The 18,334-nt window shown below is 38.2% G+C and overlaps 1 protein-coding gene across 9 annotated transcripts in view; it reads left to right on the top strand.

Annotated features, from left to right (window-relative positions):
• Positions 1-18,334, top strand: part of AKAP13 (A-kinase anchoring protein 13) — a 344,813-nt gene that overhangs the window by 253,589 nt on the left and 72,890 nt on the right. For 6 of the 9 annotated variants that reach the window (XM_036844172.1, XM_036844169.1, XM_036844171.1 and 3 more), the window contains 4 exons: positions 269-405; positions 10,306-10,676; positions 12,901-12,954; positions 16,170-16,235. In XM_036844172.1, coding sequence (XP_036700067.1) covers positions 269-405; positions 10,306-10,676; positions 12,901-12,954; positions 16,170-16,235 — 628 coding nt within the window. The remainder of the gene's footprint in view (positions 1-268; positions 406-10,305; positions 10,677-12,900; positions 12,955-16,169; positions 16,236-18,334) is intronic. The other 3 variants (XM_036844174.1, XM_036844177.1, XM_036844173.1) reach the window with 2 other exon arrangements.

The raw sequence follows: 18,334 nt of genomic DNA, 5'->3' as shown, positions 1-18,334 counted from the left end.
AAAGATCATTATTTAAATACATAGGTGGAATTATGGTTCTAAATCATTGTTTTATCTTTCTGTACCTGTGGTTTACATGACAAACTCATGGTTGTCCTGTAGTAACTGTATCAACTGAGAATTGAAAGCTAGTAATTCGACTGTGTCCTTTACAGCTTCTTAGTATGAGGAGGGAGGGGGATTGATCAGTTGGTTGATTTAAAAGGCTGGAATGAAAAGAAACTGATTTTTTTTTTAAAGCAGTGGTTGAATAAATTTTCTTTTTCAGAATGTGATAACTTCCTGGATGTTGGATTGGGCAGAGAGTGTGCCTCAAAACAAGGTGTCCTTAAAAGAGAATCTGGGAGTGATTCTGACCTCTTCCACTCACCCAGTGAAGAAGTGGACAGCATTATCTTCTCCAAGGTACTGTTGGCCTCAGTGTGTGACTCCTACTAGCCTTATAGGGCTTCTCTTCAGGTCTTAGAGAAGTGTGAATGCTCCCTTTCAGAGAATGAAGCTCCAGGTTGCCAGGCCTTAGAAAGAGGCCTTGGCCACTTTATTTTCTGTAGAATCATGGCTGGTTACGTGCAGGTTTTGAAGCTCACATTGAAGCCTAAAGAAATGGAAGTTCCTTTAATGTGAATTAAATCAGATGACAGTGAATACTTCTCAGGGGGCAGGAAGGAACCACAGCTCAGACTGTATGACATCATGTGTATAAACTAACCACAGAGCCTTCTGATTAATGTGTTTAGGCCTGAAGCTCGCTGCTGAGCTTGGTGATGTCACCCGTCCTCATCGAGCCTGCTTCATTGGAAGTTTCTAGAGCTCTGCTCAGGAATCCAAGCTTTCTCACTAGTGAAAAGCCAAGCCCATCCACATGAATCACCTCGTGTTTTCATATAATTTGAGGCTCTAAGAGAGTGGTGGGGGTGGGGGGGTTGCTTTCTTTTGCTTATGTTTGTATCTAGTTGCAGCAAGGTTGGTTTTGTCTCCTAAGAAGAATAGAGGCCTTTCCCACAGCAGGATCAGCAAATGGTACTCAGTTATATGCCACAAGTGCTTGTCTTTATAATAGAGAGTGGCTGAGGGGGCAGAAACAAGGCAGCTGTGCAGACGCCTTTGTGAGGGTTCACGATGACTTTGGAGAAGTGATGAGAGCGGTTGGGTTAGTGGCTGATGAGGTTCTCCAAGGCAGCGTGATGATGCTGGGTTTAAAAGTTACGCTAGAAGAAGGCTTACCGTTCTGGGCTTACCGTTCTGGGACTCTGGTCTGGAATGTATTTAAGCCTCTGTGCATTTACTTTCACTTTCCCTTCATTTTTGCTCAGCGGCTCTCATATGGCCGCTTGGCCTCCCCTCGCCCTTTTCCTCCTTCCTTTTCCTTGTGGTCATTGTCTTCCAGAGGGCCTTGGAAAGACTCATGGAATTGTTACTCATAGAAGGGATTCTGTAAAGCAAAAAGTCCACACAACTTGGAGGATCTGTCCTTCTCTGAAGTTATTTAGGGAGAGGGACACCAATATGATCTTTTTTTTTAGCCAACAGAATTTAGGTAATTTCCACTGTGATTTTGAGGTTTTCATTGTAAGGACTCCTAAAGTGTCTGCCTCCCCCCAAGGGGAATACCATTCCAAAGGTGCATGTCTTTAAAAATGTATTGCTTTTGTCTGAGATAAATAGATTAGATAATATCTCTAAGTTCCAGCTTTAAAACAGTCATCAGTAATCACTGAAGCTGGGTCATGGATGCATGAGGATTTGTTAAACATTTATATATGTGTGAAAATTTTTCTTAGTTAGAAATTTTTAACAAATTGCAAAGTCTCTGTTAAGAAATAATTGCTTGAACCTCCTAGGTGCGTGACAGCTTGCCCTGGGTGTTACCATCTCTGCAGAATGATAGTTATTTCTGGTTACTAAATTGAATGATTTTCCTAGCTAGGGAGAATTAGAATTTACTGCATTTTACCTAATTATTCAAACTGCCAAAAGCACTTAGGAGATTGTTCATACAAATGGCCAGTGCTAGATTTGGCAGTTTTTTCAGGATGACTGGACAGATACAATTTTTAAAGGTTGCAGCATATCTCTGAATAAACTTTTACCAACATTTCATACTGGGGTGCCTCAGGAAGTCTAGAAATGGCGATGCACTTTTACCTCTTCATGCTGACAGAAGAATGTCTGATGGCCTGGGGGCGAGATTTGGAGGGTCCTTCCTCTTAGTGTCTCCGCTCTACCACGGTTGTTAGTGACAGAGAGGTTTTGCAATAATGTTTTCTCTAGCATTCATAAAACCAAGGGTTTACATGTGAAAGGAAAAGGAGACAGACAGACTCATGTGTACAAGATGCTTACTTTATACTAGGCACTGAACAGAATTTTTTACGTATGTGATCACATTTCATGCTCCCAGCAACCCTGCAAGGTGGGTGGTCTTATCTTCATTATACTGCTGAGGAAATATAGAGGCTCTGATTGGTAAAGAAGTTTACTCAAAATTACTCAGCTGGTAAGTAACAAAATTGAGATTTGTACCTAGCCCTAACTCTGAAATCTGTTCATTTTCTGTTATTTTGCTCTCAACCTCCAGACACCTGCATTAATAACCAGTGCTTTATATAGAAGCATGGCAGTGGCAGACAGGCCATCATCTACTTCCTTAAAAGCCTTCCTCTGTGGTCATCCACACAACATGTACTGTGAAACATCAGACTGTCCCAGAGTTTCTTCTCAGGCTCCAGCCCTCCCACTCTCCCTTCTCTAAAAAATAATCTGTAGGCAAGGCATTGCAACATCCTTTTCTGTGAACCATGAGTCGTGCGTTAGGTCACTTCCTGCAGCCACTTGTGTGACTCTGGCCTTAACAGAGGTCTCTTTAACATTAGCCTGCGGCGTTTGTCAGAACTTTCCACTTAATCTTATGTTTCCACTCAGTATGCCTGCCTCCTGGCAAGTATGACTCTTTGGTGAGTGTTGTGAGCTTCATGTTTATTCTTATGGATATTTGCTCATTTCTAAGTTCTTTCTTTTCCATAGGTCAACAGCATAAAATTTAAATTTTGTTTTTAACGTGAGAAGAAATCCTAGGACGCTTTCTGGCACTAGCTAAGAAGGATAATTGAAGGCCACAGAAAATACTAATAGTTGCTGCCTCTTTTCCCAGAGATAAAGTAAAGCCCTTACACCTTGTTTTTTCCTCCAAGTTATAAGACATATCCACAATTGATTAAGAAAATCAAAGTAACTCCCCTAAGATGCTAACCCTTAAAGGAAAATCCTTTATTTCATATGCTGTAGTTTGCTCTCAGGTACTTAAAAGCCTTCCTCTGTGGTCATCCACACAACATGTACTGTGAAACATCAAGCCAAAAATTTACCTTTTATTTTAAACTTTTAGAGATAAAAGTAAATATGTTTACAGAATCCAAATTAGAAAAACTATAATCACTTATGCGTAAGTATTGAAATTATTGTAATTTCAGAACTGTGAATCAGGGCTGATGCTTGCTATCAGATACTTAAATAAAGTATTGCACATAAATGGATTAAGTGATTGGCATACATTAGGATTTTAAAATATGAGCTTTTATTTTCAAGGCACATGGCAGAGTGCCCTGTGTATAATATAATAGATAATAATTTATAAGTATTTGACGAGCAAATGAATGAAAATGAAAGGACTAGTATTTTGGCAGTATTAAGCATGATTCCTTCAGGTGTAGTAATAAGGTATAAACTGCATAGCTATTTCTATATTTCTATGTATGTAAGTGTATATAATGTTTACACCTCTCTATATACATATCTATATCATACCTATATGGTGTAACGCTGGTTAAGAAAGCCAATCAGGCATTTTTTTCCCCAACATTTTATTTTAAAAATTCTGAAACAGAAAAGTTAGAAGAATTGTGCAGTGAACATCCACCACCTAAATTCTGCAATTAACTTTTTATTATATTTGCTTTGTTACATAGTTATGCATCTGTCTCTCATTCTTCCACCCACCAGTTCATCTAATTTCTTTGATGCACTTCAGAATAACTTACAGATATCAATACACTTCACCCCTAAATACTTAGAATTCAGTATTTGTTTATAGGGTTGTTGGGTTTTTTTTAATAAAATTTACATACAATGAAGTATGCAGTCTCAAGAGTACCATTCAATGACTCCCCCCCCAACTTTATTGAGTTATAATTGACAAATAAAAATCATATATATTTGAGGTGTATGACATGTTGTTTTTATATATATATATAAATGCACATATACATAATACTTATATACATTTACATATATACATACATACTTGTGAAGTGATTACCACAATCAGGGTAACTAACATATCTGTCACCTCACATAGTTACTTTTTACGTGTGTGGTGAAAACACTTGAGATTTACTTTCTTGGCAGATTTCAAGGATACAGTGCCTTATTATTAACTATAGTGACCATGGTGTATATTAGGTCTCCAGAACTTACTCATCTCGTAACTGAAAGTATGTTCCCTTTGACTAATACCTTCCCATTTCCCCCACCCCTCCAGGCCCCGGTAACCACCAGTATACTCCCTGTTACTATGAGTTTGACATTTTTAGATTTCACATTTAAGTGAGATCGCGCAGTATTTGTCTTTCTGTGTCTGGCTTATTTCACTTAGCACGATGCCCTCAAGATGCATCCATGTTATCGCAAACGGCAGGATTTCCTTCTTTTTCAAGGCTGAATAATTCTATATCCATTCATCTGTCAGTGGACACTTAGGATATTTCCATGTGTTGGCTACTGTCAATAATGCTGCTTTGAACATGGGAGTGCACATATCTCTTCAAGACAGTGACTTTATTTCCTTTGGATATATACCCAGATGTGGGATTGCTGGATCATATATGGCAGTTAGTCCTGCCTTTAATTTTTTGAGGAACCTCCATACTGTTTTCCATAACAGCTGTACCTCAGTGACCTTTGATTAATGCATTCACCCATCTTCGTAACCTAAACCCCCATAAGGATATATCACTTTGGAAAGTTTTCTCATGCCCCTTCCCAAGTCTGTCTCCTCTCTAGCCCACTAGAGGCAGCAACTGTTCTAATTTTTTTCTACCACAGGTTAATTTTTCCTATTTCAGAACTTCATATAAATGAAATATAAATATTATCATTCCTCTTAAATAAATACCCAGGAGTGGAATTTCTGGATCATATCGTTAAGTGTAGGTTTAGTTTTATAAGAAATGGCCAGACCTTTTTCCAAAGTGGTTGTACCATTTTTTATTCTCAACAGCAAGAATGAGAATTATCGTGGCACCCCGTCCTTACCAACATGTATAATTGTTTTGTTTTGCTTTGACTTTAGCATTTCTGGTGTGCGTGTAGTGGTATCTCACTGTGTTTCTGACTTGCTTTTCCTTGACACCTAATGATTATGTTAAACACATTTTCATGTGTTTATTGGCCACTTGTGTGTATCTTCCTTTATGGAATGTCTCTTCATCTCTTTTGCCCATTAAAAAAATTAGATCATTTGTCTTTTTGTTGTTGAGAAGTAGAAATTCTATATATGTATCCTGGTTACCAGTCCTTTGTTAGATTTACGTTTTGAAAATATTTTCTTCCACTCTATGGCTGCCTGTTCACTTTGATAATTATGTCTTGATGCACTGAATTTTTAAAATTTTGATGAAGTGTAACTTATCACATTTTTATAGTTATTGCTACCTGTGTCCTAGCTTGTTATTGATTTGTCTGCCCCCAGCTGCAGTAACAGCTCTGTAGTTTTTAGCAATAGGATTGAATCCTAGCTGTACCTAGTATCACCTGGAGAGCTTGAAGAAGAAGAACAAGAAGAAGAAGAAGGGAAAAAGACAAAGACAAAAAGTCTGGCCCTTACTCCACATCAGTTAAATTAGAAACTTGAGTTTATTATGTAACCTCACTGAGCTTCAGTTTTCTCATCTATAAAATGGGAATAAGAATAGCTACTAAATCAAATAGTTGTGAGGATTAAAAGAAATCATACATCGAAATCACTTAGTATAGAGGCCCACACATGGTGAGTATCCAGTAAATAATTATTATTCAAATTTATATAATAGCTATACTGCACATATATTTAAGTAATAGATTCTCTCAAGCTTTATATAAACATCATCATTTGTTTTGGACTTTTACATTAACTTTTACTTATGTAATTATTTTGTAATTTCATTCTCCCTAGTTTATTTGGGCTTAAATTAAGCAAACCCAAGAATCCTTGGGTCACTCTGTTGGACTCAGCCCCTGCCCCTGAAGCCAGAACTGTCTGTGTAAGGCTAGTGTTGGAAAGACCAGCCACTCTCACACCTTTGTAGTGCTCAGAGGGCATTCTCTCTGACGCCTATTGGGTTTTTCTAGCCTGATAACCATTTGCAGATTTTCAAAATTTTATAAACCCCAAGGAGAGAGAAGCTGATGGTAGAGATGATAGTTTTTTGTGTGTGTTCCCATCCTCCTGTATGCAGGAGGGAAACCAATTATGAAAACTCAAGAGAGGAAGGATTTGTGTGTCAGTCTCAGGTACAGACTTGGTCTTAGTTTCCCTAGTATGCTTGCTGTCTCGCATACATACGTGACTCCCAACCACCCCTTCTCTCCTGTTTCCACCTTTTAACATCTCTTCTACTTCTCTGCCCTAACCCAGTCTTAATACTCATCACAATTGTGTTTTGGCCATTTGTTTATAAGAATGAAAAAATATATACACATATATTTTCATTCTTATATGTATTTATATATAAATGCATAAGTATTCATATAAATATATATTTATATTACATATATATATATATATATATATATATATATATATATATATGGGACTTGGGATATTATTCCTGATTGTCTGGAGGAATGGCGCCATGGGATCAGTTTAACTACTACATTTGATTTACATGGATTCAAAACTAAGTTTTAAAAAATGTGTTAGTTTAACTGATCCCATGGCACCATTCCTCCAGACAATCAGGAATAATTTCCTAAGTCTTGAAAGTCGTTTAATTAGCAGACATTTTAAGAGAAAAGACCTCTCTGAAGAAAGACTGACACATAACTCAAAAACTCTTAAGAGGAGCTTCAAATATTAGGCATGGAACATTCTGTCTATGTCAGAAGCCATCATTTTTTTCCCTTTCTAATATATATAAATGAAAAAGCAGTATCCCCCAAGATCTGGTACTTTTTTGAGAAGGGAGGAAAATGGTGGAAGTAGTAGTTCTCACATCTGTTATTTGGCAGATATCTCTAAGAACTTTAGCACTAACAAATTCAGGGACTGGAAAGGGAACATTGCAAAAACAGTTCAGAAGTTTTAAAAACCTCCTTTCCTTCTTTCCTCTGTTATCCATGATTTAAATGGACAATACTTTTCAACAGACGTTATATTAATTTCTAACCTTTAGATCCAAAGATCATCATGTGACTTATCCATAGACACATACCTAGCTATAGAAAGGCTGCGACCATACTCCGGGTTTGAGTTCTCATTACACCACTGACTACTTTCTAGTCTGCAAAGGTAGTGTAAAGATGTGATGAAGTTGGGAAATTCTTTTGAGAACGCTAAAAAAAACTTGGAAAAAAGTAATTTAGAGCCTTCTTTAGGTTCAATCTAAAGTTAAAACCATTTGCCTCAGTACTTAATAAATGAGCTCAGTCTTAATTTCTGAATTTGTCCTATTTTTCCCTTTTCAGATAATAAATGCTAGCTCACAAAAATACTTGAGTGTAAGAATATTATACTGTGTGAACCTAATTCTTAAATCAGGATCAGGAATGCAAAGCTAAAGAAATCACGTGTTACTATGAAAAAACTCCCAGATCTTTTACTTTGTGTTTTTTTTTGTTTTTTTTTAAAAATCAGAGTTAAAAGTACACACTAAGAAATGCCATAGCACACACAGGGAACAAGGCTATGTTGAGGCTGTATGCTAGGCAGATTTCTCCTTTTTACAGAGAAATACCTGTTCTACCATCTGCAAGTCATTTTCACACTGGGAAGAGCTAACTTGTACGAAGAATGTGTGATAAATGGAAACTTCAGCTCAAAAGCTTTCATGTCTTTTGAAGCCTTGCCTGTGTGTTTTAAAACAGGCTTGTCACACATTTTGCTTTTTTGATGCCCATTCTGCTTGTCCCTTGGTATTGTTTGGAGAATTAGACATTTAGGCAGCTTTAGGCAGCTTTAGTTTCCCAGGGCCGCTGTAACCAATTACCACAAGTTTGGTGGCTTGAAGCAATATAAATTTATTCTTTCGTAGTTCTGGAGGCAGGAGGTCCTGAAAGCAATGTATCAGAGGGGCTGCCGTCTCTGCTTATAAGGACACTACTCCTTTTGGATTCACGAACCACCCTAGTGTAATATGACCTCATCTTAACTAATAACATTTGCGAAGACTCAACCAAATAAGGTCACATTCCGAAAAGGATGTGAATTTGAGGAGGACACTACTATTCAACACAGTACAGTGAAAAAGCTAAGACATCCTAAAAGTGTATTCTAAAGTTGGTATTCATGACCATTTATAGTCTCCCTTTCTGTGGAGAGTGGCCCCAGGAATAGAAACTTTAGGATGTCCAGGTCAATCCTCACTAACTTAAAAGAAGTCATCGATAATTTTATTTTAAAACAAGACCTACCCTGTTTTAGAATCTACTTGGTAAAGCATATAGTTTTATTTTACAGTGTGGCCCAGTGAAGGGAACACTGAGGACTTTTCTGATATTGACTTTGAGATCTTATCCTTACAGAGTGGTTTCTTTTTTGTTTTTGTTTTTGTTTTTTTTAAGGTGATCTTATCCTTACAGGGTTGGTTTTCTTTTTTTTAAGATAACAGAACAGGGCAGTTTAAAAGTTGAAATCAACCTCCGTTCAAATCTTGCTTCTCCTGTACTTGGGGGGGTGTGGGGGAGCCCAGGAGACAGTCTGGGCCTCAGATTTCTGACTGTCCAATGGTCCCCTCGTATCTTTCCCTAACTCATCGTTTAAAGAGCAATTAACGTAGGAAACTGGATTCTACAGGGTGGGGAAAAAAGCTCATATGAGCTTGTGAGATCCAGCCCCAGCGGTATAAAGAATGCTTTCAGAAGGTAGAGTGCTTTTGCAGTGTTATGTTAAGCCTTTAAAGTGGCACTCCCTTTAGTATGGGAGTTGTTTTCTGTTTCAAAGCTAACAGGGCTCATTAGTTTCCATAATTTTTAAAATCTTTCTTGAAGAACTGTAAGTTTCGTTACTCCTAATTAAAACTGAGTAGACTGACTAATTAGGGAAATACCGTGAAGGGGGAAAAAAAAAATCAGAGAATACCTTTCTCTATTCCCTGCTCCCTATCCCATAAGAACGCAAAATAAAGGTATTAAGATAGTACAGTGCCCACATCTGTAACTCAGAATGTGAGCATGTGTCTTTTTAGACACTTTACTTATCTTTTGGGTAAATTTATTTTTTGAATGCCATGACGCTTACCTTTCCCTCACCCATCAAATTATGTGTTCTGGTGTCTTTCAGCACTTAGAGAATGTCAGGCTACTGGGATCCAAATGGCACAATTCCTGTTAGGCTCTAGAAGTTGGCCAGGGAAAGCGTATCATCACTTTATCAAAGGCTGCATTGCCAGGACTGATGATTTTATGTACAGTTTGGCTCGATAAAACTCAGCCAGTACTCAGTTAAAGGAAAAAAGGGGATAGATTTCTTGCACTTAGGTGTTCGTGGCCAGAATTTGGGCATTTGTGGCAGACTTTAGGTGGGATAATAAGCTCTTCTGCATTTTTCAAAATGCTACTGAAAACAATTAGACTTACTTTTGGAATATAAACTTCAGTATATCACTGTTGTAGACAAGCACACTACCTTGTTTTCAGTTAAGGCTTGTAAACAAAACAAAACAAAAAAACCCTAAACTTTATATGGTATGAATTTAGAGTTTTCATAAGCAGAAACCTCAGAGACATAGTTTCCCTTCATTTCAGTTGATGGTATTGACTGAAAAAAACTGACTTGAATTAGATCTGTTCCTCTGTAAGAAAGGGAAAATGATGTACTTCCCATCTAGCACCTCTGGTAAAAGGGTAAAAAGAACATAGACCTCGGCCCTACCTTTACTGGAGGCTGTTTGAATCCATCTGTGATCATGCTTTTTAAGAAAGAAAGCTGTTTGAAGCCAACTGTGATCTTGCCTGTCCTACCCACTGTAAAGGCACTGGCTCGATGGGGAATAACAGAGAGCTGTCTGCTTGGTCCTGCCATTTCCAACCATACGTGCTTTCTCTCCATTACAGCCTGAGGAAGAACAGTTGGCCTGTGATATCACTGGATCCAGTTCCTCCACCGATGACACAGCGTCCTTGGATCGACATTCTTCTCATGGCAGTGATGTGTCCCTCCCCCAGATTTCAAATTTGAACAGGTCCAGAGACCAACAATGTCTTGATGGTTTCTACAACCATGGGGTGGGAGCTGAGGGTCGAGAGAGTGAGAGTGAGCCTGCTGGCTCCGGTGAGATGGAAGAGGAGGAGATGGACAGCATCACCGAAGTGCCTGCGAGCTGCTCTGTCCTGAGGAGCTCTATGCGCTCTCTGTCCCCTTTCCGGAGGCACAGCTGGGGTCCTGGGAAGAACGCAGCCAGTGACGCAGAAATGAACCAGCGGAGGTGAGACGGCAGGCTGTTTGTCTGGTCTCTCAGTGTCTGCTTGCTTTTGATTTGGTGTTATTAGTAAAAGATTTTAGGGGACCCCATGGTATAGAAGAAAGAATATAGGCTTTGGAATCAGGAAAATCTGTGTTCAAACTCTAGCTCTATAACTTACTATGTGGATAACCTTGGCAAGTTACTTGACCCTTCTGAGCTTTAACTTTCTCATCCGTAAAACACTTGCCTTTCAGAATATTTGTAATAATAAAGATTACAAGTGAAGTATGTCAGTCACGTGGGTGTTTAATAAATGGTAGCATTTTTTCAGACCAGATTTGTTCATGAAATTCAGAGATTAGAAAATTTGGGGGGGAATAGTTTCATGTCAATTTTGAATTAAGAAATAAACATGAACTCTTACAGTCTCAACACATCTAAGTCTTCACAGTGCTTCATAGAAATTGCCATCTGTTTCTAGTGCAGAGAGTTTTGATGAAGTCTAAATTACCAGTGTTTAATCCTTAAGAGATCATAATAATCATTCAATTGTTGCTGTTTTTCCATGTATCACTCAGTCTTGGGGCTCTCTTGTAAGTGCCACCCAGTCTCATACCTTCAGTTTGGAAGCAGGCTGTAAGAAAAGTTGGATTGGCTTCTGACCATTGGCTGCCTAGATGAATTTAAGCAGATGGCTTTAAGTGTAAAGAACAAGTGCCATGATGCCTACTGTATGTACAAAGGTGTGCCTGCTCCAAAGCTGCTTGCTTAATGAGGACAAGCAGCCAGGGGAGGAGGCTGACAGTTGTAAAACAATCGATATAAACGGTTCACCGGCAGCAGTTATTGGTTTGTTTGCTTTTTAAAAATTCCTTGACCTCCTAATATTTTGGCTCATAGCTATAAGTACATGTAATCTGATCACATTCACTCACTCATTTATTCTTTTATTCGGCCAACATATATTAAGCACCGCCTGCATGTCAGGCATTTCTACGTTCTGGAGACCCAGAGGTGAACAAAGTCCCTGCCTTCATCATACCTTATACCTTCCTGACTTGCTACCCTTTTCAGATTCTTTTAGTAACACATTGTCTCATGTAATTTTGCAACCTCTTCATGAGTCAGGTGGGATTAACCCCATTTTTGCAGATGAGACTCTGCAGGTAGTTTATATCATTTACCCAAGGTCAGTGGGATCCAGGTTTCCAGTTTCCTGGTCAGGCGCTCTTTCTACGACTCCGTATTATTCTGGGGTGGAGTTCAGGATGCTAAGCTTAAAAATAAGCGGTTGCTTTATCTGATGGGCAGTTTTTATATATATTTGAAATCCTAGATTATGTAAAAAGCAGTTTCTAAAACTTTCCTTCCCAGCTTTCCCAGCTGTATTCAAGCTGTACTTTTTTTTTTTTTTTTTTTTAAGCATTCACACCACAAGAAAAAATAAGGTTGGGGGAATGATCCCTACAGCCACAATTCCCTTCCTGAAGCAAGAGAAGCTTCTTGACAGGATATACTTGTCTTAGATGATGACAACATTGAGAAATGAGGATTTATTTTATATATAATCTGTTTTCCTTTATAAACCACTATGGATCCCTTTGCCATGACTTTGATTTCCGAGCTAGATGTGCCTTCATGGGTCATGTAGCTCCAATGAGGAAATTGAAGCTCAGATTAAATGATTTTGCCCAAGATTACATGGTGATTTTAGGACTGAGCTAAGATTAGAACCGTATCACCTAAATTGTTTATATTTTCAACCTATGTGATACCATGGAACCTCCTGTTTGAGTTTATCATTAAGGATTGCTTAGCACTCCTGTCCCAATACCTCTGGAGATAATGGAATGAGAGTTAGGGTTCACATTAATTAGTTTGACTAATTCTTGTAGTATTATCTGCATCTAGTGTAACCTGAATTGTAGAGTCTTAAGAAAACCCTTTTAAAGTTTTGAATGGCCTTTTTTAAAAATCCTTTTACTTTTATAATTTAAGAAACCTCATTCTTGGTCACCTGATTAACTCCTTGGAGCAAGGAGGGAGCAAAGTAGCCCTTCTCAGAAATTATCAGGCCTTTTTGGTCATAATATTTTCCTGATTCCACATTCTTTCATTCCCTTACTCCCTGAACTATTTCTCTTTGGCGATTGTGTCTCTTCCCAGTGTGATGTCTGTATGTTTCATGCATTTGTATCCATTTTATTTCAACTAGACACTGACCTCTTCCACCATTCATTTTCAGTTCAATGCGAGTTCTTGGGGATGTTGTCAGGAGACCTCCCATTCATAGGAGAAGGTACAGAGCTCACTAACTTGATGGACTAACTGTTTGCCTTTGAGCTTATACTAACAAGCATCTCATTCTGCTTCATCTGTGATTAAATAGTCTACTTTTAAATAATGTCATGTCTGCTTCAGACAAATAAAATACAGGTACTTATTAATTGCTAATGTCCATTCCATATGAAATGGTTTCTCGAATTTGAAGTTTTTTCGTATTCTACTTTTATTTTTTGAAAAACAGTTTAAAAAATATTTTTTCCATCTTGTGCTTTTTGGTGTTCAGATAATTTTGATAATAGGGTCTCCCCAGCTTTATCCAGGAGAATTCAAAGAAGTGTCTGTTGTGCCTGTGTAATGGACCCTGGGGAGTACTTTTTCTTTCTTTCCAAAAAAAGGGGAAGAACCAGAAACATGAGTGTGCTCATGTACAGGCCCTAAAATATTTTCAACATGTTCTTTAATAATGTGATGAAAGCCTGTCTTCCTAGGCCACCTGGCACTTTCCATTCCACTGCTGATGTGGTCATTCCTTAAAGCAAGTAAGAGGCATCAGCTGATTTCTCAGGGGCCCTCTCAGTCTTTCAATTCCTTAATTATTTTTTGTCATGTAAAATTTTGAAGCTAAAAATTATAGTGATTTATAAGCTGAAAAGTCATTTCTAGCCAGAAAGTGCTGATTTGCTTTAAATTGTTCGAATGCTGAGTTTTGTTTTATATTTACCGTACAGAAGTCATTTGTGACTTTTTCTTCCCTTGTTTGGAAAAAAATTTAGAAATCTAAAAACGATGGTTTGATTACTGTTAGTGTCTCATATTAGGAGACACTTGTAAAGAGGTATTTTTAACTATTAGCTGAAGCTGTTTGTTGGGAAGCAGGCAAATAACAGTCTTTCTTTCCCACTTCATCTTTTTCAAGTAGGTGTTTCCTTTAATTCCAGATTTTAGGCAGAGAGTTGAGCTCAAATACAGATGTTCTCATGAATCTTAGATAATCATGAACCTGGTTAAGTTTTTCTCCAGGGGAACAGGTTGTTAAATGCCTTTTTCAGTAGAAGTATCTAAAACCTTTAGAGATATATTTGTCTGACTTTCTTTTAAACTCTTCAGTATGGACTTATTAAAATCATGCACTGGATGACACTGGAAGATGACAAGTTGCTGGATACAGTCCAGGTTAGCATGTAGAAACAGCCATCACAGCAGCTCCAGTGACGGTTTCATCCCTAGTCACATTTCTGTACGAAGAACATGGGTTATAATTTTAAATTTTGTGTTAAGCCTTAGCTACTAAAATTGAAACATTCCAACAAGTATTAAAAGGTGGGGGGAGCGGGATACTTGTTTTTGTTTTTTTTAAATCTGGAACTACTAAATCTCAAAATAAAGCTAAAGGACCATGAATTGTTACCTCCCCCCAGTTGAGGAATTGAGGAAATTAGGATGCTCTCAAAAATACTCTTAGTTGTGAAAGAAATTTTCTGCTACTGTAGGACCATCTGCAGCTTCCTTCCTGAATCCTTAGAAAAGCTTTTCAGATGCGGTTTCTGTCTCCCTGTAGTTCTTCGTTCTCTTCATCCTAAATTTCATCCCAGTCTGTCACATCATTGTCATTTTCTGAGAGTAAAGGGAAGTTTAAATCTGTAGAAAGAAAGACATTATTTTAGTTTTAATGAATGATAAATCGGCAAAATATATTCAGTCACTAATTTTTTCTACGTTCTGTTTTTAATAAATTGGCTATTTAGGCATACTGTGCCTTTTTATTAACAGTTTAGAGATATCAAATTAAGTTAATTTTCAAAGAATGGACTTCTGAATCTCATGTGTGTCTGCAGACTATATCAAGTCTTGCTTCCCTCCCACAAGTAAATTATAAGTCAGTCTGGTCTTGCTTAGCAGACTAGTAGAGACATGTCTCAGGTGTGTATTTCCACTATCTGCTTTTGCACTTGTGAGCTTTGTACTATTAATTTAATCTGATTTAAAATGTTTTACCATTTAAATTATTTTTTAATGATATTATTTTTAAGATTTACTTTTAGAGGATCCATAGAGGTAGCTCATATTTATTCTCCCACCATTTTCCTTGTCTTTTTTCGTCTGTCAAAAACCTCCCACTTGTCAACAAAACAGAGTTATCAGCTGTATTCAAGATGAAAGTGAGTTTTTTTGGTGTCTGTAGGTCTTCCCATTTGAAGGTTCAGGAAGCTGATTGGTTTTACTGTTATCCCCCTTCTTAAAACAATGTCACTGAGGACCTTAAGGCCAAAATAGTAGCAGTGTTATTTTTTAAATGATAGCTTTTTTGTTAATCAGAAATCCTCTCCTATGGGTGCAGCTCCTTTCACAGAGTATCTGATATTTTGAATTGGTTGTTTTTTGGCTGGTTATGTTTACTTAGCATTTCCAACCCCAGATTTTCTGTTCTTGCTGCTTGAGAATAAATATCAGTGCTGAGATAGTCAAGGAAATAGATGATCAAGTGGATTTTTTTAAATCTTGTGGGAAAGTGGATACAAACCTAAAATTAAGAGACACATTGCTCACTCAGTACTATAAAATTCCTTTTCTTTTTAAGGAAAGAAATCCCTTCGTTACCATTAAAATACAAGGAAACAGGATCATTGTTATATGCTTTATCTTTAGCATAGGAGCCTGGTGACTAGGGTTTGAAGGTGAATCTAAGTGTTGATTGGGTATCATTATGAAAGATATATGAATTGTCTGGTTTAGATGGATCCTTAATGGGAACATGAAAAAAACTGATGACTCAGTGAGTCTACCCTAGTGCAGTTTGTCGTCGTTCCTTTTAGTTAAGGATTAGAGATACTGGGGTAAGGGAGTTGGAGGAGTGGTGGGATGTATAGAGAGATTGTCCCCAGTAGTGGAGGTTGGAACAAAGAAGAAGCCACAGGTAGGGTGGATTCTCTGTTCAGGGTTCGCTAGGAGGAATTCTTGGTTTTCCAAGATTGGGCTTGTTATCCTGTAAAGAATTCACGTAGTCATTGCCAGCACATCATGTAGATGGACATCAGTAGAACAATTGTAAGTTTCCGTGTTTTTTGTTCCAGCCGTTTTCTAAGTTCTAAATCAATGTTACATTCCTAATTTTTCGATAATCAGATAAATCCGTCTGTCTCTAACCATGCCCTTTCTTTTTAAACCCAATAATCCCATCCCTGTTTCCTCTTCTTCCGTTTCTGTTTCTTCCCTTGATGTCATCCCCAGTATGAGCTGGTGTCCCTCTGGTGTGCAATACTCTGCTGCCCTGAGCGCTGACTTTAATTACAGAAGGTATGGTATTGTTATGTGTCCAGCCACCAAAGGGGGAATCATAAAATATGGCACTTGAGCTTTTGGCTTGGAGCTGGCTTCTGTGTGGCTGGAACGCATATGGCAGCCTGCTTTGTCTGTGAGCACAGTGTTGTGCCGCCTTTGCTGTGGGCACCACTGATCCAGTTGAAGCGGTCCAGCCTAGGAGTTGGATGGTGTACCCTGATGCATCCTTTTTGGCTCAGGTGGCTATAGATTTGGTGTTTCCTGCACAGACTTGTCTCCGTGGCATGATAAATCAGTTTTCTGTTTGTTTTGATCTGTCCTAATTCCCAGATCCTAGGAATTCCTACATCCTGCGGAAAACAATAACACAAACAAGGCAGCTAATAAGATGCACTCATCTTTTTACACTTCCAAATCCACCAATCTCTTTATTTATTTTTTTAACATTTTTATTGGAGCTTAATTGCTTTACAGTGTTGTGTTAGTTGCTGCTGTATAACAAAGTGACCAAAGACCACCAATCTGTTTAGATTCCAAGCTCACAGATTCCTCATCATTGCATATTCTTCTCTCAACTAAGCAGCCAGATTTAATTACTAAAACATTTTCAGGTTTAAATTTTGTGGTAAGCATAGATCTGGCTTTCCCAGGCTTTACAAGTAATTCATAATAGAAAACTAAATTTCTCCACTTAGTCTGTCTTCTTATCCCTGCTATTGAAAATGAGTTTTACAGAGACATTTACGTGTAGTTAGTCATGATTTCTATTGTCATATTGAAATAAGAAAAACAAAATCCATTGCTTAATTTACTCAAGAAAATAGAGGCATACGGTTTCAGTTCATAATAAGTAATTCATGGGGAAAAAGAGCAAATAGAAACCCTTCTAGACTGGCATACATAAATTTTTTGTAGCAATTGACTTTTTTTTTTTTTTTAATAAGGTACACTTTTTTTTTTTTAATTTATTTATTTTTATTTTTGGCTGTGTTGGATCTTCGTTTCTGTGCGAGGGCTTTCTCTAGTTGCGGCGAGTGGGGGCCACTCTTCATCGCGCTGCACAGGCCTCTCTTGTTGCGGAGCACAGGCTCCAGACGCGCAGGCTCAGTAGTTGTGGCTCACGGGCCCAGTTGCTCCGCGGCATGTGGGATCCTCCCGGACCAGGGCTCGAACCCGTGTCCCCTGCCTTAGCAGGCAGATTCTCAACCACTGCGCCACCAGGGAAGCCCTGTAGCAATTAACTTTGAGCAGAGATAACTAAATAGCTTCAGTATACCTTCAAATACAATTCCAGATGCTTGTAACTGAGGACATGGTCCGCTACAGCTGTATTCTGAGATCCAGTTGTAACTGCATGTAAATTATTCTGGCTAGCAACCCCAAGGATGATAGATGGCCAACCTCTCTCTGTAGCCTCCTGCTTACAAAAAAATGCTTTTCGCTCCGCAAACCACATAGTCTTTATTCCAGGGATCCCATTTTAGATACCAAACCTTAAGTTTGCTTTTTTCCCCTTTGTCAGTATTAAGGGGAAAAAAAAAAAATTAAACCTCTTTTAGATGCAGTAGCTTTTCAGCTTTTGCCCTTTAAGGTGTCACATGTGCCTGTCTGCAAATAACAATTCTCAGGAAACCTGTCAAAGCAGTTGTTGTCCGGGCAGGTGTGCACAGATGGTCATGTTCCTACGTAATGTGGGATTTCTGGGGGTGGATGCATACCTGTGAAGTTATAAAGGTCACCTAGACTATAGTTGAATGTAAAGTTATAAAGGTCCACTTGATGGATGCAAGGGCAAGTCTACGTCTCCCTCTTTGCCTTCTGAAAGTTACTTATGCTCATATTCTCTCTCTCTCTCAAGTCTAGGTCTCCCTCTTTGCCTTCTGAAAGTTACTTATGCCATTTAATTCTTTGGCATTTGCAGAGTTCAGATTCTGGCAAAGATTGATCACATCAGACCAAGGGAAAAAACACACATGAATAAAAGATCAGTAAGCTAATGTGGCCTGTCCCTATGGTATATTGAAAAATGTCTGAGAAAATGACCTTAAGTGGTTCAACATTTGAATAAGTTGAATGAGGTTAAAAAAAAAAAAAAATCTAAGTGCAGTATGTTT

Source organism: Balaenoptera musculus, chromosome 2, assembly GCF_009873245.2.
Source record: "Balaenoptera musculus isolate JJ_BM4_2016_0621 chromosome 2, mBalMus1.pri.v3, whole genome shotgun sequence".
In the NCBI taxonomy this organism is placed as follows: Eukaryota; Metazoa; Chordata; class Mammalia; order Artiodactyla; family Balaenopteridae; genus Balaenoptera; species Balaenoptera musculus.
This window is presented reverse-complemented; position numbering and strand designations above follow the sequence as displayed.